The following is a 22,097-nucleotide window of genomic DNA, read 5'->3' on the forward strand; positions in this document are numbered from 1 at the left end:
TAACAAAAAAAGTTGAGATTTCTTTCGAATACTTCTTTTACATGTAATAAATGTATGGTCAACATTTCATTTAATGAGCATACAAGAAAACATTGATTTGCATTGTTTCTAGAATTTTGACGTAATTTCTTTTAATTTTCAGAGACAGCTATGGGAATCAAAATTGATGCCTTGAACAATCCAAAATTGGATTACATCCGAGCTATTGAAGAGTAAGTAGCTGATAATCTTATATAGAGTGGTTTCCTTGTAGATTAGAAATGAACAAAACTTCCAGTACCTATAGAGATACCGAGAAGGACGAAATAAAAATCGAATGAAGTTAGTTAATTATATGACTGCTTTTCTCAAAAGGGAGGGGCTGTCTTACTGCATTCTTTTTATTAAAAATGCTAAAAGCTTTTGCCATTTCCTTTCTGAAGCAACTTTAGAACCAGAGCTAATGATTTTTTTGTGAATTTTCCTCCTCATTATTTACGTCGGAGTCATTTTCCTGGTGCATGACTTTAATTGCAGCTATCCATATCAACACTTTATAGCCTTCAATGTGCGCAGTGGTGTTCCTTTTGATTCTTCTACAATGATTTTCGATTTTACTGAACTTGCCAAAATCGAATTTTTCCGGCTATACTTTCGATTCCTGAATCTCTATGAGACGTTCTCACATGCAACTGGACTGCATTTTGCAATTAGGAACTATAAATCCCGGCCCGGTTTAAAAACAACGTATGTGCCATTAGTTTCCCTATGCACATAAGTGTTTTTCAGATGAGCCAGAATTTATAGTTCCAAATTGCAAAATGCAGTCCAACTGTCCCTGCGATAACAGAACTTATTACGCTTTCATTGCAGTCTGTCATTGGTAGCGATGGTTCTGTTTTTGCAAGGAAATTTACCTTAGCTTGCAATTAGCATTGCATTAATTGCATATGAAGAGATGCAAATTTTGTCACAAAATTTGCAAAAAATGCTTGCAAAGTGTATATCAAGTACAAATGGCTTGAGAGAATCAATGACGTTTCTAGCATGAGCATCATCTTTCTATATTTTACTCATTTTCCGATCATGTATTGTATTATAATACATGATATTGAGCTTAAATGAATACATGAATAAATTAAATGGTCAATTAACAGGTAAATTGATACTAAACTTATTTCTTTTTTTTAATCTGAATGTTTCCATTTATGTTATAGCTCGACTCACTCGCTAATGAACAGAATGTTGAAACCTTGGTTATGGAACGATACCACGTATTTCTTGGCGCCTGTTGGCAGAAAACTTAAGAAAGATCTCAGTATTATTTTCGAACTCACGAACAAAGTAAGTGCTACATGGTAAATAGGGAACGTATCTCTACCATCACGATAGCCATTTTCGATCATTTCCTAGTATGACCAGTATTTCGTTGAATTTTAGGCATGAACATCGATCTAATTTCTTAATAATTTGATGAGACTGCAGCAGTTAGCGGTGTATCAGGGGTGTGCAAAATTGGTCTTATATTTTCTAGAGTCACTGACTTTTGCGATTTTTGAGTGCTATTTCTTCGTCATGCTGGTATCGACGAAAAGGTATGTTTATTCACAATGCCAGAATAGTAAAACATGTCATTTTTAGGCTGCTTTAAGTGTTCTACGGATGAAAACCATCGCCCATCGCTAAGTTGCGCCACTTCATGGCCAGTGTCTTTTAGACGCCACACTTATTGTAGTTTTTCAGAATGCACATGAAAAAGAGGACCTTAACGCGTAGCATTTCAGCGGAAACCTGCGGATTATTCCGATCATTTACAAGACGTACTTACGCACCATCGCAAATTAAACCAATGTAATTTTTTCTGAAAATTCAACCCAAAAATGCTTCAAATCCCTTAGCTTTAGATGACTCTTTTACCACCTCATCTATTCATGGAACCGGCTCCTAGTGACGTCATCGTTGAAGTGTATCGGGATAACTGCAAGGCCATTTTTCATTAATAAATGGTTCACTCAAACATTGTGCCCTAGAATTTTAAATGACATTTTTCACAAGATACCAACTTCTTCGCATAATTTTTCCGGGAATAACACATTGGACATCGATTCCCAGACGTAGATTGTGTTGCGGATGGATATATATTCATGTGACTAATGCTTATTTCCTTTTTGAATAACGTTGTTAATTTTTTTATATGTTCCAGGTTATCAAGGAGCGAAGGGAGGAAAAGTCCAAAGAAAAAATTTCCAGTGATTTTAATGCAAATGAAAGCCAAACATGTGACGATACTGGAGGTAAGATATTTTAAAAAATACTGTGCATAAGACAAACTGAATGGGTGGAATCGATTGAGATTAAAATATGCATAAATTTAGAGACATCGAAAAAGAATGTCACGTTTTGTTGTTTATTGACATCAACATAGTTTTAAAGGATCTCACCCAAACTTCCCGTGTCTCGGCCGGCGGTGACATAGTTACAACTTCCTCACTGAAAACTCCGGTAACTTTTAAAGTGCAATTCTATACATAGTCTCCGAATTTAACAAGACTTAATATAAAGGTGAATTCAATATCAAAATTACCGACTCAAGAGCCAAAATATCAAATAAAAAATGAGTGAAAAAATGGGGTGGTGTGAAATGATTCGAATGTGTTATTTGTTTCGCAGGAAAGAAGAAATTAGCATTTTTAGACCTTTTGATGGAAGCTTGTGACTCTCAATCCGTGCCCTTATCCGATAAGGATTTAAGCGATGAGGTCAACACTTTTATGTTTGAGGTGGGTAAGTCATTAATTAGATATTTCATAAATATTAATGCCAAAAATAGTTCGTGAGGAAGCCTTTATTTTTCAAATCTAGTTAACGCATCTAGTAATTGCATTTTTCAATAAGGTAATGCCATTGTTGCAATGGTTATAGGAAATTTCGTCAACAATTTTTTGTCCGCGCACCTGTTTTTTCAAGTAATTTACGTCCACGCGTTTTTTCGGCACGGGAGTTTTGATCCACGTGCCAGTTGAGACCCAAAGTTAATTGGCCCACATGTAAAAACAAACGACAATTGCTCACGACGATTTTGGATGAAAATGTATAATGTCTTGGAAGAAAGAGGGTTTGCTTGTTTTTTTGTTTTGTCTGTTTGGTCCAACGGAGGATAATATATAGTTGAGAGTTTTGGTAAAAATGGGGGAGCGTCAATCCCATGAGACAAAGTTCACTAAAACTCTCTACACCTCTTTGGTGTAACAGGACTTAATTATCTCTCAAGAAATTCCCATCTTGTTATACCTGAACCAGATAAACCTCTATATTTGCCTCAGTAAAAGGCTCTTAGATTTTTCCTGTGTACAATAAGTATCTTGATTTATTTTTGAGAGGAAAGATCTGTTTTTTTAAAGGATGCCTGTCATTCTTAATACGTTCAATTTCGTAAAATACTGTGCAATACCTCCATTGTGAAATGGTTGCTTCAGGCGCCGCCGCACGGCGGGCGGGCGGCCAACACGAAAAGCGCATTGGCGCCTACAAACCTAAGTGGATACTTCAAGCATTGTGCAATGCGTGAAGTATCCACTTAGGTTTGTAGGCGCCAGTGAGCCTCTCGCGCTGGCAGCACGCCGCTCCGCTCTGTTAGGCTTTAATATTTATACTCGCATAGTCAGCGTTTTTAACTCATGATTTTGAGATGTTAGCTTTCTCTGCATTGATTATTCTCATTTAAATTGATGGGGAAAAAATATGTAACAATTTATCAAAGGAGAATAATACTATAATGTGTTTTTTTAAATATTGTTGGTTCCGTGTCAAATTTAATGATTTGAAGCACTTCAATTTTTTCTTTAACATTTTGTGCTTTTATTGTGCTGCAGCGAGGTGTACGCGCAACCAAACGCTCAAAATTTGACGTATTTGACTCTAAAAGATCTCTTGTACAAATGGGTTAAAACTAAAGATTGCGTGCTTCTTGGTTTTTTTCCCTCTTTTACTCATTTTTACAGTTTCTGTAGGCACAACTGCGGCTCATTGAGATTCATGTCGCTTGGAAAAAGTTTTTCAAATATTTGTCACGTTTTAAAAATATGAATGTTTCCAAAATGAAGTAATAATTTCGTAAAAAAAAAATTAAAAAAATAAAAAAAAGTACCTATACACATATACACACGATATACACGGCATATTACACATCGAATATATTAGGGATAGAAATAAAACCAAATATTCACCAGTGAGGATTTGATTGAGGAAAAGATGATTCAAAAAGAGAAAGTAATAACATTTCATTTAGAAAATGAGCAACCATAACAACACCTCCTTCTCTCTCAATTTCTCATTTCCATATTGTCAATATAATTTTACATACCGACTAAAATATAACGCTTGGACCAAGTCACTGTTGCTTATTTTACGTGTGGCTTATTTTACTACTGGACAAAAAAGATGCGCGGACAAAAAATCGTTGACAAAATTTCCTGAAACCTGTTGCAATACTGCTGAAATTCTGCGATTTCTTTTATCTTACTAATTAGCGATCTTACTAAAATTCCGTTTCCAGCCCTAGTCCAATTCTACCCTAGTTTCTATTTTAGCACTAAACATTTTTTAATTGAATGAAATGCTTATTTTTTAAATCTCCTCTGTTTACCCGCTTTAAATTAATTTATTTTCAACATAAAAATTGCAAAAATCATATCCTCTCTCAAAAAATTCATCATGATTGCGTTCATATGTTTTCAGGGGCACGATACTACTGCCGTTGCCTTAAGTTACACGCTTTTTTTGTTGGGTCTTCATCCTGAGATTCAGGTATGATTTTCTTCTCAACTGGATTCTTGATTCTGGCCATCACTTTTTCGAAGTTTTTTTCTTTTGGAAGGCATGTAATGATCTAGACTTTTTGACATCGTGAGGAGAATAGGGTTCTGAGTCTGACTATACAAGATGTATCTCATTCAAACGATGGGTTAGGATTCAACGCACGAATAAAATTAGATTATTCCAGTTTTTTTTACAACTTCGATAAAATCACACCAGATCATAGAGAGTTATATCTATACCATATTATGTAGAAGTGTTTTCTACAAGCATTTAATATTAAAACGCCTAAAAGTATCAAAATGGGGGTTTGCAGTTTTGGTTTCGGGTTCTTGGATTAAAAACGTTGTCTTGACGAAATCCCATTCAAATTTTACTTTCCCTACCTACCCATCATTGAGGCAAAAATGCATTTAAGCACCCAACTCTCACTCTTCAGGACACTAGAGAGAGGTTCCGTAGAAATCTCATTTTTCGATCTTATTCGACAAAAACTATCTTCCTGATAATTTTGACTCCATGGACGGTTATATTTCGACGGTGAAACTATACCAGACCACGTATCTCGCTTGCGGTGTTTAAAAATCTCCACTCGCATTTTATTTTTTTGAAGGAGATCAAATCAATATCATTCCTTACAATTTTCACAGATTTTTCTCCGCACAAAGAGGAAAAATCACGGAAGTTTTCACGAATTGACGTTGAGTAGTTTTCTATTTAAAAAATAAAGTATGGCAGGAGGTCTGCGACGTCCCGAACCGAGATACGTGGTTTGGTAGTTTCACCGTCGTTATGTAATTAATATATATTTATTTTTAATATTTTATGTTCCAAATAACTACAGGGAAGGTGTTTTGAGGAGCTGGACGAGATGTTCCAGGGTTCAGCTCGCAAGCCCACACCTGATGATTTGCAAAATATGAAGTACCTAGAGCGTGTTATCAAGGAAACTTTGCGCTTATGCCCAAGCGTGCCAATGATCTGTAGACAAGTTCCTAAGGACACAAATTTAGGTAGTTACTCTATCTCTCACTTCATACTACACAGTCTAAAATGTTTAAATGTGTACCTTAAAGGTACCTTTCACATGATTTCATTTACCTTGTGATACCAAGGCCCATATCGACGGTGCAAGTCGGCAATCACATAACTCGGTTTGCGACGTTGTAGACTTCCTGTCATACTTTATTTTTTAAATGGCAAAACTACTCAACAGCAATTCTTTAAAACGGTCATGATTTTTCTTCTCAATGCGAAGAAAATTCTGCAAAAACTTCAAGAAATAATGTCAATTTGTTCTCCTTTAAGAAAATGACGTAGAGGCGGAGATTTTTAGACACCGCAAACGAGTTATGTGATTGCCGACTTTCACCGTCGATATGAAGTCATATCTACCTAAACAACGGGCTTCCACGAAGAAATGACGGAAAATGTGTAGGTTCATACGATCTTTATAGGTTAGGACTGTAGGAGGCACGCTTTTTACGTCAAACTGTTGTCACCAGTCAAAAACGCCTTCAGTTACGCGCGATACTTCACCGCTCACACCAAAGTTATTTTTTTTCATGGATTACCTTTACTTGCAGATTCTCCCACTTCCCGAAGATTCATGAAGTTTACTGTCTCGCATTGGATCGGAATAACCTGCATGGAAAATGTTATCGTTATTTTTATTCGAATTCAAGACGGGAATTGCGAGTGTTATTGTGTGACATCACACATCGCCGGAAGTCCAAAAAATATCGTTGGTTGTCTCAGAATGGTGTTTTGATGCGATTCAGAACTTTATAAATTATACTTTATCCAATGTTTCGTTGCACGAAAAATCACTCATAAGTATATCTCTCTGATCAATAAATAAGATTGATTTCTTACGGAAGCTTTTAGAAGAAAGTTTTTACAAGCTTTTAAGGTATCTTATGCGACAACTCCTGGGTCCAATGGGGGGGGGGGGGGGATGCGTCAACCAGGGTGGTATCTAAAATCTGCTCACAGACACCAAAATCCTCAGAGAGACCTGCGTTGGCATTACTGGGTGTCGATCCCTTTTTGGAAAAGATGAAGATGAAATGTACAAGTGTGGATCCGAATATTGCGACGTTGGAAATGTTGCATTCTTCACCAATACACTATGTCTCTTTTGCTTTGCAGATCAACAGGAATACGAAATTGAGAAACTTAGAGGGAAAGATTCACGCTGACACGCTAGTCATGCAATCAATCGCAACATTGTGTTATTGTTGAAGTCCTCAGGAGTATTTCCAATGTTTTTTTACATTTATCATTGCAGGAGGATACATGGTGCCGGAGGGGTCTCTCGTGACGTTGGATGTCTTCCATTTACATCGTGATCCGAAGTATTTCCCTGAACCTGAAAAATTCGACCCTGACAGATTTACAATTGAAAATTCCCAGGATAGACATCCATTCGCATATGTCCCGTTTGCCGCGGGAACTCGGAACTGTATCGGTAAGTTTACCCCTGACTGTTTCCACTCAGAGAAACAAAGAGAAAAACTCGAGCTCTGTAAGAAATGGGGGATCGAGCAATGCAATCGGTACCTTAAGGATACGTAACACGGAAAAAAAAATGAAATCGCTGGATTTAACAATTTTGTAGTTAACAAAAGTGTCCGACGTGTTTCAATAATGCAGATTTCATCATTAAAAAATGCTAATTTAACCACCCCTGTAGTTAAATTAGCTTTCCACTATTATGAAATGTACATTTGAAACATGTTGTAAATATTTTTCCTAAAAATTAATTGTTAAATTAGCAATCCATTTTTTCCGTGCATCCAATGAGCACATTATTTTAAAGTACAAGAGGATATTTAGAGAAATAAAGTGTTTTTAAAACTTAATTAGCGTATCGATGACCAAATTGCGAAACTACGTGCCCCCATTTGTGACGTTGCAAACTTTATTACTTTTTTCAGAGGGAGGGTAGGGGGGTAGTCAATGTAATTTGTTGAAAATTTCCATGATTTCCCTTCTCTATTTGCAGAATATTCCGTCTAAGTTTCAAGCTATGCAGATGACTTGTTTCTTTTAGAAAAAATATAAAATAGGATCTGTAATTTTAAGACACCGCAATGGAGAAGGAGATACGTGGTTTCGCACTTTGAACATCGATATTCAGTGTTCGTGTTGAATGTTCATACAATTATTTTTATTTTTTCAGGACAAAAATTCGCTATGATGGAAGAAAAAATTGTGCTGTCCTACATCCTACGCAATTTTCGGTTGGAGTCCATTGAAAAGTTTCAGGATATGGAACCGGCCTTTGAGCTCATCCTACGATCAGAAATAGATCTAAACGTCAAGTTCATCCCAAGATAGTTCGGAAATCAATTTTAGAGTCGGCAGCTCCAAACCAACCCGTGCCAATTCGGCGTTTGATCCGAATGCCTATAGTCAACACATCTGACGAATCTATGTTCTGATTTGTTAAAATGATTCTGCATTAGGAGAAAATAATTCAAATGAATGATGCGTGCGCCCTAAATTACGAGGTTTCAAGAGCTATATACTGCTGCTAGCTATATACCAATACTGCTGCGTTAAGGAAAACCGCCGTATGAATATTCGAATGTAACCAAAATTCTCAGAAAATACTTGTTTTTCGGGAAAGTTATGAATATATTTCGTGGATATTTTCAGGCAATTTAGATAAAATTACATAGTTCTTCGCAAAATTGGGCGAAAAATACTTTGAAATTTCCTGGGAAAACATGAGTAGTCACAGAAAGCTTGGCAACGTCTGGAGGCTTCTACGGCGTTTTTCGTAAGCAAGGCAGAATATTAGACAAACACTTTGCTGATCTGTCTGATTTTTTCTGGCCTCCTCTGAATTGAAGGTTGTCGAAAGTCCAACCGAAACTGGCTCTGTGAAAAGAGACCTGTTCTTCTAAAATGCAGGCTTTTGCATCATCGGTTAGGGCAGAAATCGTCTGAAAATGCTGACAAGAATAGAAAGTCTTGTGCGGATAAAATTTGATCAGGAAATTCTTCTGCCACGGGGAAAAGAGCAAAGATTTGATTAGTTCAAATTCAGACACCCCCCGCCCCAATATCTGACTGTAATCGTGAGGGTGAGATGACTAGTGAGCGTATTTATACGTCTTCTTCGCGATCAAGTTTAGAAAAGTAACCGAGAAAGAAATAGTACGGATAATACACGAGAACGCATGAAATATGAGCAAATCTCAATTTTTTTTAGAAATTTGTTAGTAAACCAAATGACTATTTTAAATGACATGTCTTATTTTGACCATTTATTGACATTACTGGTGAAAATAATCTTCGATTTCCAAATAAAAGCCCATCTTAAATTACTCGTATTCATAATTAATTAATTCTGAACAAACATCCCAAGTTGTGTACCACATAGGCTGTAATGTCCGCTGTCTTTAGAACTGATATGGTCCTCAGGTGCCTAGCCCGTAAGAAAATGTATTTATTGAGTGGTGCACGCTCATTGATTTTATGCTCGTTTTTAAAAAAAATGTGTAGTGCTCGAAGCCAAGCCCAGATACGTTTCAGGAGCCTCTAAAAGTTTTGAACTATTACTGGTTTTTTCTTTCTTTCTTTTTTTTCTTTTTCTTCTTCTTCGTCCTCTTCTCCTTCTGCTCACTTTCTGCTCCAGCTGAAATGAAAGTAGAAAAACGAGACATTATGAATGAGAGCACACAAACTCAAATTCATTTTTCTTTTCTTGCAGTGGTAAAGAAGCAGGTGTGTGATTTTCATCAATCAAGGGGCTTGGCGGACTTCAAGGCGCATTAGAGGAGTTTTTACAAAAAATCAAGATATTAATGATTTTGACTGAAACTATAGTCTTTTGAAAAATATTCTGCGAAAAATTTGGTACTAAAATCCAATTTTTAAGTATCATAAAAGTAAGTTTGAGCTTTCTCTCCGTCATAGGTTCCCATCTAAATCTGAAACTTCAAACAAGCATCTTCTACATAGACATAATATATACGTCGTGGTATTTCTGGGTCATCGCAACAAAAAATCCTAGCAGCGGAAGTCTAATATTAGATCGCACGATACGTAACTGCACTCAAGCGCCTTGTCCTCCAAGCCCTTCAAATCAGTATGGATCGCATTCGATAGTGGTTCGATGTATCGTTTGGTTCAAAACAATAGAACGTAACCTCAAAGCAAAATTTTGGGATAATAATCAGAAAAGCTGAAAACAAGAAATTTCGTAGCAATTTCACTACTTTTGGCCAATCAGTACTCGTATACGAATCAAAACTCTATCACAAAAAACCCGTTCCGTCAGATTACTCAATTGACTTTTGAGGGTATGTTTATGTTCTGAACCAATCGATATCGATACAATCTCACCCGTTTGATGTAGGTATCGAATACGATTTATTACCTATAGAGTGCATTTCCAAACCCACCGGTCAGTATCAAAGCGTTTCCATGGAATCTTGCTCCCTCGGGTTATTTTTGCCTTTCGGCTAGGACGTCGCACCGCGATCATGCCACTCGACGCGGAGGTAAAATCTGTAGAGAGATGATCGGTTGGTGTCTCGTGAGCCCTCAGGCCCGATTTGAACGTCGAACCGCCATTTGTAGCCCGGAAATGTCGGAGGTGTGGACTTCTCATTGAAATAAAACCGTCGCACATAGTAAAGGTGCCCCTGTAAAAAAGGCGAGATTACGGAGCATCAGAGGAGAGAAATAGGCATAATGCACACATCGCGTCGTGGTTTTTCTGGGTCATCGCAACAAAAAATCCTAGCCGAGGAAGTATTATATTAGATCGCACGATACGTGATCTTTTCCTGTTTCTCTCCAGTCCAAAAAAAATGAAGACGGAACGATAAGAGCTAAAAATGAAGCTGGGTCTCATTGGTTGAAAGTAGCAGGGCAAAACCGGGGCCACTTTGAATTTGAAAAGGATTTTGTCTAAACAAAACTCATATGACTATTAACTTCTTGCGTTTAAATATGTATTTCTTTTAAAAGCATTAACATGGAACTGAAAATAATATGTGCGCTAAAAATATAATAACAACTTTTATCGCATTCACATGATCACATGCACGGTGAACGTCAAATCCTTGGGCGTTTTTGGAAGAGGTCCCTCGGACCCCCCTTAGGACTGGGGGGGGGGGGGGGGGTCCCAAATCCTCCAGGCCATCCTCAACAAAAGAACTACCACGCCTGTGACGCATCATTCTTAAGCCAAAATAGTTCTCTTAATACTCATTATTTTATAATTTTTATGTGCAGCTTACATAATATGCGTATACTTACGACTTTGAGCGGACATGTACTAGGTAAATTGGTGAAATTGCGCAGGGCATTCGTGAAAAAGAAACTGCCACTGACTGAGTCACAAACAGTGGTGTGCAACGCCAATGCACTGCGCTTGTAAATATGTTCCATGCCGTACTTTTGATATCCATCTACCCACAGCTGAAACATTCATCGTTTCAAACATACACATAATCTCCCATTTGGTGTTGATGCGTGACTTGAAGCATGCTTTCGCAGGAACAGATGAATTAGGTTTAATGTTTGCAGTCCGACTAAAAGGAATGGAACCTTCAATGTGGGTACGCGTTTGGATTTTGTCTGTAAAAAGTCACGTAATGGCGGGTGGCCACACATACCTACTCATTGATTGTACTACTGAATGAAAAGAGATGCTCCATAGGCAAATCGATCACTACAAAAAAAAAAATGCGTATCTCCGATTGCGAACTTGTGAATCTCCGCACGTTTTTCAGTTTTTGCAAGAAAAAATTGAGAAACTATCTTACCTGAGATTTTCTGTGAATTTATTTTCACTCATTCAAAAATACTCGAAACAAATTTCATGGATTTCTTTTTTGTGAAGTTTTATTTGGAAAAAAAAATAGTTAATTGGTAAATTTTAAGACGTTCAGCGTCACAGGCTATTAACGTCTTTACAGAGAATTTTGAAAATGGGAGTATACACGAAAATTTAGATGAGGTGAAGGGTTTCAGAATTTTGGTAGAATGGATGTTTTCAAACTTTGTAATGTACGTACGCATTTTTTCACCTCAGCCACTGAAATTTAGTTTTTTTTTTCAACAAAAAACATCTACAAAATCTAAGTTCAAATTTTTCTACAATAATTTAAAATAAAAATTGAAATATCTAAAAGTAAGAACCGCACTTACCTTGTAGCTCATTACTGACTGATGATGCAGGATAAACTGAAAATTCAATACTGGCAATGTCTTGTTATACTTTACTACCTCTATTAGCTTGACCTCATATTCAGGAATTGCCCGAACCAACTCAGCATACTCATTGAATAGTTTGCAACTGCGACCCTGTAACACCTGTGACCCAACAATTGAGAAGAATGCATCCAGATTTTTCATCGCGGAACGAAAGAGCAGCGATGTCTCCCAGTACAAAGCGATATTAATCTCGCTATGGCACTGCGATATTCTTGTCAGCACCGAACATATATCACGATGACATTGGTGAAGAGTCGTTGAATTAAATTGTCTTAAACTAAAAATCCTTCAAAATCATAAGTATGCAACCTTACGACAACTATAGGTATCTAAATAGTTATCGCTCAATGTCTAAGCAATGGTTGAATATAGCTTTTCATGTACATACAACGTCGGTTATAGGACATTTCGTCAACGATTTTTTGCCCGCGCATCTGTTTTTTCCAGTATTTTACGTCCACGCGTTTTTTCGGAAGGGGAGTTTTGATCCACTTACCACTTGAGACCCAAAGTTAATTGGTCCACATGTAAATACAAACGACAATTGCTTACGACGTTTTTGGATGAAAATGTTTAATGTCTTGGAAGAATGAGTGTTTGCTTGTTTTTTTTTTTTTTTTTTTTTCGCTCCAACGGAGAAAAATATATAATTGAGATTTTTGGTAAAAATGAGGGAGCGTCATTTCCATGAGAGAAAATTCACTAAAATTCTCTACACCTCTTTGGTGCAACAGGACTTTTTTATCTTTCAAGAAAATCCCATATTTTTATACCTGAACTGGAAAACCTTTTGATTTGCCTCAGCTAAAGGATCTCATATTTTTCCTGTGCATGATAACTTCGCTTCGGCACTGGTTTGCCGCAGCGCTTCGAGCTACTATTTCGCCACGGAAGTGTTGCACAGTATCATATGAGATCGAAGGCACCCTAACGTATCATGATTGATGGAATCTTTCAAGAGCACGAAGTTCCCTCGCAAATTAAATCGAGTGACGACAACAAAAAGAGAGCGGTAGTCGAAAAACTTACTGCTCTAGTATCTGTATTTAATAACGTTTAGTATGATTCTTAACTTCATTGGAGGAACAAGTGACCTAATTTAAGGAGAAATATCCTCAAATTTACCGCCGAGAAGATTTCCTTATAAGTTAATAAAGAAAATAATGTTTTCTTAAAGAAGAAAAGATGCTTTTATAAAAAGGAATGTCACCTACATCAAGCAGAAACCCGCATTTGTTCACCTATTTAATTCTTGATTCAAAATAAAATCTTCTTGACGGCATACTCAAGAATGCTCCTTTATCTCTCTTATCTCGACTTATTTTGCAAGGAAAGTTCCGTACTCTTAAAGGATGCTTGTCATTCTTATTGTTGGTAGGTTGGAGTGCCTTCAATTTCGTATAATACTGTACAACGCCTCTATTGTGAAATAGTGAAGCGCCGTGGCACGTGGCACGCTGCGGCGCGGCCAGCCAGCCAGCATGGAACGCGCATTGGCGCCTACAAACCTAAGGGATACCTTAAGCATTGCGCAATGCGTGAAGTATCTGCTTAGGTTGGTAGGCGTCAGTGCGCGTTTCGTGCTGGCAGCACGTCGCATCACTCCGCTTTATGCTAGGGCCTATTATTTAAACTCGCGGAGTCAGTGTTTTTCAACTCATGATTTTTATATGTTTGCACACTCTGCATGGATTACTTTAATTTAAATTGATAAAAAATATATACATGAAAGGAAAATTTAATGTGTGTTTTGTAAATATTAAGGTGTTTCCTTGTCGTATTTAATGATTTTCAAAGCACATTAATTTTTTCTTTTATATTTTGTGCTTTTACTGTGCTGCAGCGTGGTGTGAGAGCAACCAAACGCTCAAAATAGGACGTATTTGACTCTGAAAGATCGATGCACTAATGGGCTAAAACCGAAGATTGCGTGCTTCTCGGTTTTTTCCCTCTTTTATTCATTTGTGCATAGTTTCTTTCCACACAACTATTGCTCATTGACTTCAATATCGATGCCATTGCTTGGAAAATCAATAGAATAATACAAATATATGCCACGTTTTAAAAATGTAAATGTTTTTAAAATAAAGTAATATTTTCATTAAAAAAAAGTATTTATAAGGTTTATTTTTCATCGAAAATTTTAAGGATGGAAATAAAACCAAATATACACCCATGACAATTTAAAAAGATTGATCAAAAGGAGGAAATAACATTTCATTTAAAAAATGAGTTACCACAACAACTCTTCCGCCTCTCTCAATTTTCTCATTTCATTATTGTCAATATAATTTTACATACGGTCTAAAATATGACACTTGGACCAAGTCACTGTTGCTTATTTCACGCGTGGACGTAAACTACCGGACAAAACAGGTGTGCGGACAAAAAATCGTTGACGGAATGCCCTGAAACCTACAACGTCCCTTAACACTGCCTTTACTTTCGTCTCCTGCGGTAAGAAATATTCAAACACGGCTGGTGCATGGGGTCACATATTCCTAATTGGGAAGGCCTGTTTTACTCAAAAGTGAACGGCTCTCCCAATTTTCCGAATTTTGTCGGCATCCATCGGCATCATTTTTGGTGAACGTCAAAAGACGACGATATGAGTTCCAGTCCCACGCCAGAAAACAATTCTCCTTGATGACCTAGTGGTCTGATCTTGGATCGATGGCGTTGTCTAATTTTGTTCAAAATTTTAGGAAGTATTTTTTCATTGTTAGGGTACGAATTATTCATGTTTTAGTATACTTCCAGTTCAGTAGTTCACAAAGATATAATTCTGTGTGAATACATTAAATATGCGGTTCGATTGTTTCAAAAATATGGGGGAGGGGGGGATTTTATTGTAACGTGCGAAATACAGTTGTTCTACGATGTTCGAAAGAGAATCGTTTTATTTAAAGTCCCTCAAATTTAATTAAAAACTCACCATCAAGGCAATCAACTTCATTAATTAGCTTATTGGTGCAAAACAAGCTCCTGCAATTCTGAAAAAATTTAATGGATATCGGACGTTTCGCAGAGATGATTTGCTCTAGATATTCCAGAAATAGGATTTTTCAAGGAATAATGTAAGACTTAATTGCTTCCCAGAGGCACCCAAGTATAACTTTTTCCTCCCGGAAATTGCTCACTCTCAGATCCTTTCGAGGATGGCGAGATGGTCCCAACTTTGATTTCCAACTTGCTTTAATTTTAAAACTCACAGCCCAAGAGTCCTCATTCCTTCCGGAATATTCGAAAAAATATTCATAAAAAGAAATATTTTCGTTTGACTTGGATCAACTTTTTCAGTATAAGTTTCAAAAAAATTTCATGGAAATTATTATTTGACTTTAACTGTATCAATGGAACTTACGTTTAAAATTCCAGATGGCTTATTGGCAGCAACAACTTCACGATTAAGGTTAAAACAGGAGGTTAAAAGGGCTATACAAATTAAAGAGCCGGTACCGATTTTTAAAACAAAAAATGGAGGGAAATGCATGATTCTTAACATCCTAAAGGTCATACTTCCAGCATCAATAAAGATTGTCGCTCGGCACACACATTAGACTCGCATAGTTTCAGCCTAGTGTGCGTATTCATGGAGCATGACTGATCAGTGAAACAAAGATCTGTTGGTGATATAATGAGCAGTAAAATTGATTTCCTCGCATGCATAAAAATAATTTATCTTGTGTAAGAGATATCATCAAAATCTAATTACAAATTGTTTGACGTAGTGGGAAATGTGCACAAAGAGAGTGAGTGATGATATTTTGCGATTGCGGATGCTTGTAGCTCAATCAAGTCCACACTTAAACTAAGTTTCGACTATAGCATATATTTGCACATACTTTGAACACTGATGTCGTGAATATTCAGGTGAGCTCTCTCTAAGTTATGTTCAACAATTTCTGAGAAATAACCCCGATAAAAGCCGTCCATATTTCCGTTTTATTCAGATTTTTTTTTCGTATTTCATACATACATACATATAAGTCGCTTTACAGCACTCCCTCGCGCTCTACGACTCCTAACCTCCACTGCTCTCTTTCAAACCTCGTATTTCATACGAACAATAAAAAATAGGCGTGAAATAAATGACAGCATACAAGAAATTTTCCTTCAAATTATTTTATTTTTTTATAAAAAAAATTTAAAATCAATGAAAATACCAGGTTCTTTGGAACATCTTGCAATATGAGCGGCCCTTCTGTTATCTCCTTTCTGTTCACTCTGGGTCGAATAAACGAAACTCCTACTTCGTTTGCATTTTAACCCTTAGATGCTCAATACTTTATGTATACGCAGTCCCAAGTCGGGTACAAATCAGACAAACGGAACCAACACATCATGTAAATAGATCAAGGGAAATGATTCGCGTAGATGACGGCGCAGAGATACAACTATTTGTGCATGACGGATGTCCGTGTTGCATCCGCAAAATTGAAGGAGCGATGGCGCGAGGCGTGAACTAGCAATACTCTGCCCTATGTTGCCAACAAAGTTTCGCTCAAATTCGGGAAGGAGGTTGAAAAACGAGGCCTGAATACGTCTCTCCTATCTTCGGCTGCGTTAACACTCAATTTCCCCCTTTTTTTGCAATTAAACGTCTGATCATTTTTTAGGATGTTTCTGTATATCTGCTCGTTAGTACCGGCTTCATAAAACCCTCGGGACACGTGTTTTTAGTATCGATTGGCCTGCCATATAAACCTATGGAAAATGATCGATAAACAGGGTGTTCGCAACGAATGCCTGAATAATCGATTCTTTACCACGGCTTCAAATAAGGAACTATCAATAATCGATCATTCGCACCTCGCCTCTGCTGATTATTCTCTCAACACACTTCCCCTCGCGATGTTGAATCTACCTGCTCACCAGATTTCTTCCCTTTCTTTGGCATAAAGTACTGCTCTATCTCATACAAGGTTTTATTCAGAGTTTCCGGCAAGACGAATACAGCGAGGAGGACGGCCGAAAAACAGGCGGTGCCGAATATGAACAAGAGCCCCCAAATATGGAAAGCCGCGATCAGATCTTCGTACATTTTAATCGAAATGAAAATGGAGCCAGTTCCGATGACGAAAGTAGCCCCAGACATGGAGCCCCGGACTCGGAGAGGGAACACCTCGCTGGACATGAGCCAAGGCAGCGGCGTCACCCCGACCCTGCCGATGACGATGTAGGCGATCACACACGCCACCGGTAGCCATTGAAAGGGCCGACGATCCACGGCCGTATCCCGCCAGACGTAGACGTAAACCCCAGCCCCTACCGAGAGAATCGTCATCAAGGTGCCTGAAAGAATCGTAGCGAAGCGCCGTTTGACGTAGGACGTGAAGTAGACCCCGATCGTGCACGTGGCGATCGTCCTCGCCACGGAGATGGCGATGGAGACGGTGAGAGGGTCGTACGTGGTGCCGAGACGGTTGATGAAGTCGATTGTGTAGTAGACGATGTGATGGACACCGGTGGCGCAATGGATGAGGTGGAAGATGGTCATGATGATGAACGGCTTCCAGACTGTCGGATGTAGGAGTTCCCGGAGCTGGAATTTCTGCGACTGCTCTTTGACGGTGAGTTTGAAGAGCTCGAGTTCTTGGCGGATGCCGGCCTGGGTGCGGCCGAGTCTCTGGAGGGCGCGTGTGGAGGCCTCGGTGTGGCCGCGCTTGTAGAGCCAGGCGGGGGACTCCACGCCGAAGAGCTGACCGAGGGAGCAGAGGAAGGAGCCGGCGGCGAAGATGGCCGAGGCGACGTTCCACGGGAGGAAGCCGCCGATGACGTAGGCAACGACGACGCCGATCGTGAAGGCCGGGGAGATCGTCGAGAGGAGGAGGCCGCGCTGCTCCTTCGAGCAGGTCTCGGTCAGGTACACGATGGCGGCCACCTCTAGACCTGTTGGAAGGACAACAGTCGATCAGAACATGCACGGAGAGGAAAACTTCGTGCATGGGACACGGAGGTGAGGTCATGTGGATCTCTGAAATTTTCTGATCACGCATCCGAAAACTTGAGGTCGAGCTACTGAAGTTCGGGTCAGACATTGCGGCACTTCGGTACGTACCGGAGTACTTCAGATGTGTGACCCGAACCCTTCGGTATGCATCGAAGTACTTCAGATGTCTGACCCGAACTTCGGCAGCTGGATCTCAAGTTTCCGGATGCGAGATCCGAAAACTTCTGAGATCCATATGACCTTAACTTCGGGTCCCACGCACGAAGTTTTTTTCTCCGTGTGGAGAGATAAGCTAGCATTATGACAAAGAGTCATACGCATGTCATTTTTTTGGACTGGGGTCCATGTGGGGAGAGTACGGACATGTCGACATATGGATGTATTTATGCTGAAAGGAACTATGTCACACGCTATCCCTATGCACATAGTTCCTTTTAGCATAAATACGTCCATATATAGAGCTCTTAGGGCCCAAAAGGGCAGCCAATCTCCTGACACTAGAAACACTAGAAACATACCGCTGCCGACATTTAGATTCCAATGTCACATCAAAATGGCCAAGAATGTTCAAAACTGAGCGACCCTCTGCAAAAATCAGTAAATTATGCTGAGAGTAAGTCAAATCCGTGCTTTACAAACAACGGGTCGTAAAAGTAATAATAAATCATTTTGGATAATTTAGTGCACAGGTTGGCTTCCCTGTTGGGTCCTACAAGCTCCATGACCAAACTTCCAAAATTACCGACATGTCCGTGCTCTCCTTATATAGGTGCTCTGTCTGGACTGAAACCAAGCCACGTGAGCTACTGCCAAATTTAACTGGGCAATTTAATTTTTTACAAGAAAACGGTTGTGCGGATTTTGGTGCAAAGAGCCTCCCAAAATGAGGGCTGATTTTCGCCCCTTTTTCGGTATTCGATTCGACCACGAACCAAGGTTCAAGTGGAAGCTTATAATAACAGAAAACTCAGGAAAAAATTTCAAGATGAGTATACGAACCGTTTTCGAGTTGCGGGTGGGCAAAGGGGTCAAACCCCGGCCTTATTTTTCGCTATTTTCTTGTTGAATTGATGTGTCCACGGGGTTGTTATCGTTGTTTACACATGTTATACACACCGGATCCTACGTATTTTTACACGCAAAATCGAGTTTTAATGTTGACGATTCGATAAATCAATCGGTTATATCGATTTTTTAAGATTCTTTAAGGAAAATCGACGATTTTTTGAGATTGAAATTGTTCATTTTTGATTCATGGATGACTAAATGCACCAAATATGACTGTAGTACATCGACACCTACGTATTTTTTCTTGTAGAATCAATTTTTAACGTTAACGAGTCGATATATCAATCGCTTATATCGAATTTTTGCGATTATTTAGGAAAATCAATGATATATTGGTATTGAAATTGGTTACTCTCCATCCGAGAACAACCAAATTTTGGGTTGGAACACATTTCCGGTCGGGTCGATTTCCAGTCGAGTCAAGTTTTCGATTGGGGCACATTTCCGGTCGAGTAGAAATTAAGATTTTCGATTTCAGGTCAAATGAAATTTCGGGTGGATAACGAATCCCGTTGATTGTGGTTTCCGGTCGGTCAGATTTCCGATCGAATCAAATTTTCAGTCGAGTCAAATTTTCGACAGGGACACGTTACCGGTTGGAAACAGTTTCCAGTTGGGTTAATTTCCGGTCACGTCAAATACGGATGGATTACAGTTTCAGTGAATTGGAATTTTGGGATGGGTCAGATTTCAGGTTGGATCAAATTTCCAGTTGGGTCAAGTTTTCGATTGGAGCACGTTTCCGGTCGAGTAGAGTTTACGGTTGTCGATTTCCGGTTAAGTAAAATTCGGCCGGACGATTGGTCGATTGATTTGAGTTTCTGGTGGGTAAGATCACCGGTTGAGTAAAGTTTTGGTTTGCAGGGTTAGATCAGGTTTTCGGTTGAGTAGGATTTGTGGTAAATTTGAGTTTCCAGTTGGTTTAAAGATTCAGTTAAGTGAATCAAGTTAAATCGTTTAATTGAACGATCCAACTTTTTTAATTGACGATTTGCGTTGTCCAGGAAGATCATCGATTGTTGAATCCAAGAATTCCGAGGAATGCACCAGAAACAAAAAAGAAACACACATGCTGATTACAACAGAGAAAAGTAAATCTAAACATCAAGATGGAAATAAATATCTCTGAAATCTTTATCAGTGTATATGTCGCAGGCAGTCAGCAATCGCCGGCAATTTGCAAGCTCCGTACTTGTCAATTCGTCAAATTGTAATTACGATAACATCGATATAGTAAAGGTTTCTTTAGCGGAGAAATTGAAGGCACGACCTCAGCTTGGAACGCCTTCAAATCCAGCGATACTCTCCGCTTTGCCAAGGAGTTAGTTTAGTTGCTTAACCGAACCTAACACAGATTATTGATGACATTTCACGAACTCGCGAGTGTGCTAGCTGGCACCATGTATCCAAGCAGAAGGGGCGAACGTATGTTCGAATGCAAAGCATAATAATCCCTACTTTCAATCTCGTTTTTTCACTTTAAAACGATTTAATTTGTTGATTAAACACGAATAGATTGCAATTTGCCGGCGATTGCTAATTGCCTGCAACACATATACCTGAGAATGTTTGTGAAGAAATTAATGAGAAAAAAAATTACTGACTGAACAATCACAATCACTGCCTGTGCAAATGTTAATTAAACAATACTAAAGCACTTTATCGATGGTGAAAGTGCAGAAGTGCGAATCTCGGAAAACACGATTTTCCAGGAGAGTAAAAAAAACTGTCTGCATTCCTCTTTATTGTCGATAGAAGGGTAATAATTCTTGAGGATGGCAAGAATAAGATGTTTTTTCAAACTCAATCAGCAGTTTCAATAATTTCTCGAACTGTTAGAAAATACGGCAGAAATGCCGAGATTCGCGTTTTTGACACTAAAAATCCACACTTCATCAGGAGATACGCATTTTTACAATTAGTGTTTTAAACTTGTTGGTGGATTTGGATCATTTAAAGACTGAAAAAAGGGTTTCATGAAGAAAATTCCTCACCAGAAAAGATTTAGTTGGTCATCGATGCTCCATCCATCCATGCTTTACGCTCTCCTGATGGACCAGTGAACAAAGTACCTTTTCTTCAATTTTGATTATTCACAGTTATTCAACGAAAGCTGTTTTTATCCGTGCGAAACAATTTATATTCACAACCGCTTTTCCGTAACTTGCGATCATGTAAACGGTAACTCTTTCAGTTTCGCTTCAGAATACGATGACCGAGCCATGGGCCTTAAAATACACAATCTGATCCAAGCGCCTGAGCTCTCTCCTTTGAAATAAGACGTAGAGACCAAAAACAATCGTATTATTTTTTCAAAATAATAGTCCTCGGCATTTATCGATTATGCGGCTCGATTTAAAACCCAAAATTATAAACTTTTTGGTCAACATCATTGTACAAGGTCACTTACAATGAATATAGAAGAGCGCCTTCAAATCAATCCGTAAACTTAATGCGAAATTCTGATACCACTATTCGTGCGTCCCGGCAGTGATTTTGCATACCCGCCCATTTGAAGGCGACTCATTGACTTTCTGCAATAGGGTACAAATTGCAGCAATGTCATTCGGGCACTGTCCTGCCCCTCCTGGCAACCAAGAGGCCCTCGACCGGGGCTGCCCCACCTGGCAACCAAGAGGCCCTGATTCAGTGCTGCCCCCCCGGCATCCTAGAAGCCCTGGACCGGGGCTGCCCCCCTTGGAAACCAATAGACAATAACCCGGGGCTGCCCCCCTGGCAACCAAGAGGCCCTGGACCGGGGCTGCCTCCCTTGGCAACCAATAGACAATAACCCGGGGCTGCCCCCCCTGGCAACCAAGAGGCCCTGCACCGGGGCTGCCCCCTGGCTACCAAGAGGCACTAACCTGGAACTGCCCCCCCTGCCAACTAAACGGCCCTGGACCGGGGCGACCCCCCTGGCAACCAAGAGGCCCGATCCCGGGGCTGCCACCCCGTTAACAAAAAGGCCCCGCACCGGGGCTGCCCCCCCTGGCAACCAAGAGGCCCTAATCCAGAGATGCCCCCCCCCCCCCGGCAACCACGA

At 39.2% G+C, this 22,097-nt stretch overlaps 3 protein-coding genes across 8 annotated transcripts in view; 1 reads left to right on the plus strand and 2 right to left on the minus strand.

The window, feature by feature from the left end:
* The window catches only part of LOC109042635 (cytochrome P450 4C1), a 28,270-nt gene extending 19,139 nt beyond the window's left edge, over positions 1-9,131 (plus strand). For both annotated transcript variants that reach the window (XM_072300139.1, XM_019059508.2), the window contains exons 6-13: positions 143-212; positions 1,197-1,323; positions 2,183-2,273; positions 2,650-2,759; positions 4,717-4,785; positions 5,639-5,807; positions 7,085-7,264; positions 7,979-9,131. In XM_072300139.1, coding sequence (XP_072156240.1) covers positions 143-212; positions 1,197-1,323; positions 2,183-2,273; positions 2,650-2,759; positions 4,717-4,785; positions 5,639-5,807; positions 7,085-7,264; positions 7,979-8,136 — 974 coding nt within the window. In that variant the 3' untranslated portion in view covers positions 8,137-9,131. The remainder of the gene's footprint in view (positions 1-142; positions 213-1,196; positions 1,324-2,182; positions 2,274-2,649; positions 2,760-4,716; positions 4,786-5,638; positions 5,808-7,084; positions 7,265-7,978) is intronic.
* LOC109042634 (uncharacterized) lies at positions 8,991-16,003 on the minus strand. 2 transcript variants are annotated; one of them, XM_072300141.1, is made up of 5 exons: positions 15,398-16,003; positions 11,968-12,132; positions 11,074-11,235; positions 10,212-10,454; positions 8,991-9,442 (listed from the first exon to the last, which is right to left on the minus strand). In XM_072300141.1, exons 1-4 carry the CDS (start codon positions 15,548-15,550, stop codon positions 10,272-10,274), a joined length of 663 nt encoding a protein of 220 aa, XP_072156242.1. In that variant the 5' UTR covers positions 15,551-16,003; the 3' UTR covers positions 8,991-9,442; positions 10,212-10,271. The 2 variants fall into 2 exon arrangements, with proteins under 2 accessions (XP_072156242.1, XP_018915052.2); XM_019059507.2 differs by having other exon boundaries at positions 10,187-10,454.
* A 139-nt stretch (positions 16,004-16,142) lies between these two features.
* The window catches only part of LOC109042643 (facilitated trehalose transporter Tret1), a 37,061-nt gene continuing 31,106 nt past the window's right edge, over positions 16,143-22,097 (minus strand). For all 4 annotated transcript variants that reach the window (XM_019059520.2, XM_019059522.2, XM_019059519.2 and 1 more), the window contains exon 4: positions 16,143-17,925. In XM_019059520.2, the coding sequence (XP_018915065.2) occupies positions 16,868-17,925 (1,058 nt within the window). In that variant the 3' untranslated portion in view covers positions 16,143-16,867. The remainder of the gene's footprint in view (positions 17,926-22,097) is intronic.

The sequence above is a fragment of the Bemisia tabaci genome, chromosome 4 (assembly GCF_918797505.1).
Source record: "Bemisia tabaci chromosome 4, PGI_BMITA_v3".
Classification (NCBI taxonomy): Eukaryota; Metazoa; Arthropoda; class Insecta; order Hemiptera; family Aleyrodidae; genus Bemisia; species Bemisia tabaci.

Coding starts and splice junctions, on each gene's coding strand:
- LOC109042634 (XM_072300141.1), bottom strand. CDS start 15,550: ATGACCTTTAGGATGTTAAGAATCATGCATTTCCCTCCATTTTTTGTT. Junction 12,133..15,397: donor AGCCATCTGGAATTTTAAAC/GTAAGTTCCATT, acceptor GTTGGGTCACAG/GTGTTACAGGGTCGCAGTTG. Junction 10,455..11,073: donor GTACATGTCCGCTCAAAGTC/GTAAGTATACGC, acceptor CCTTTTTTACAG/GGGCACCTTTACTATGTGCG.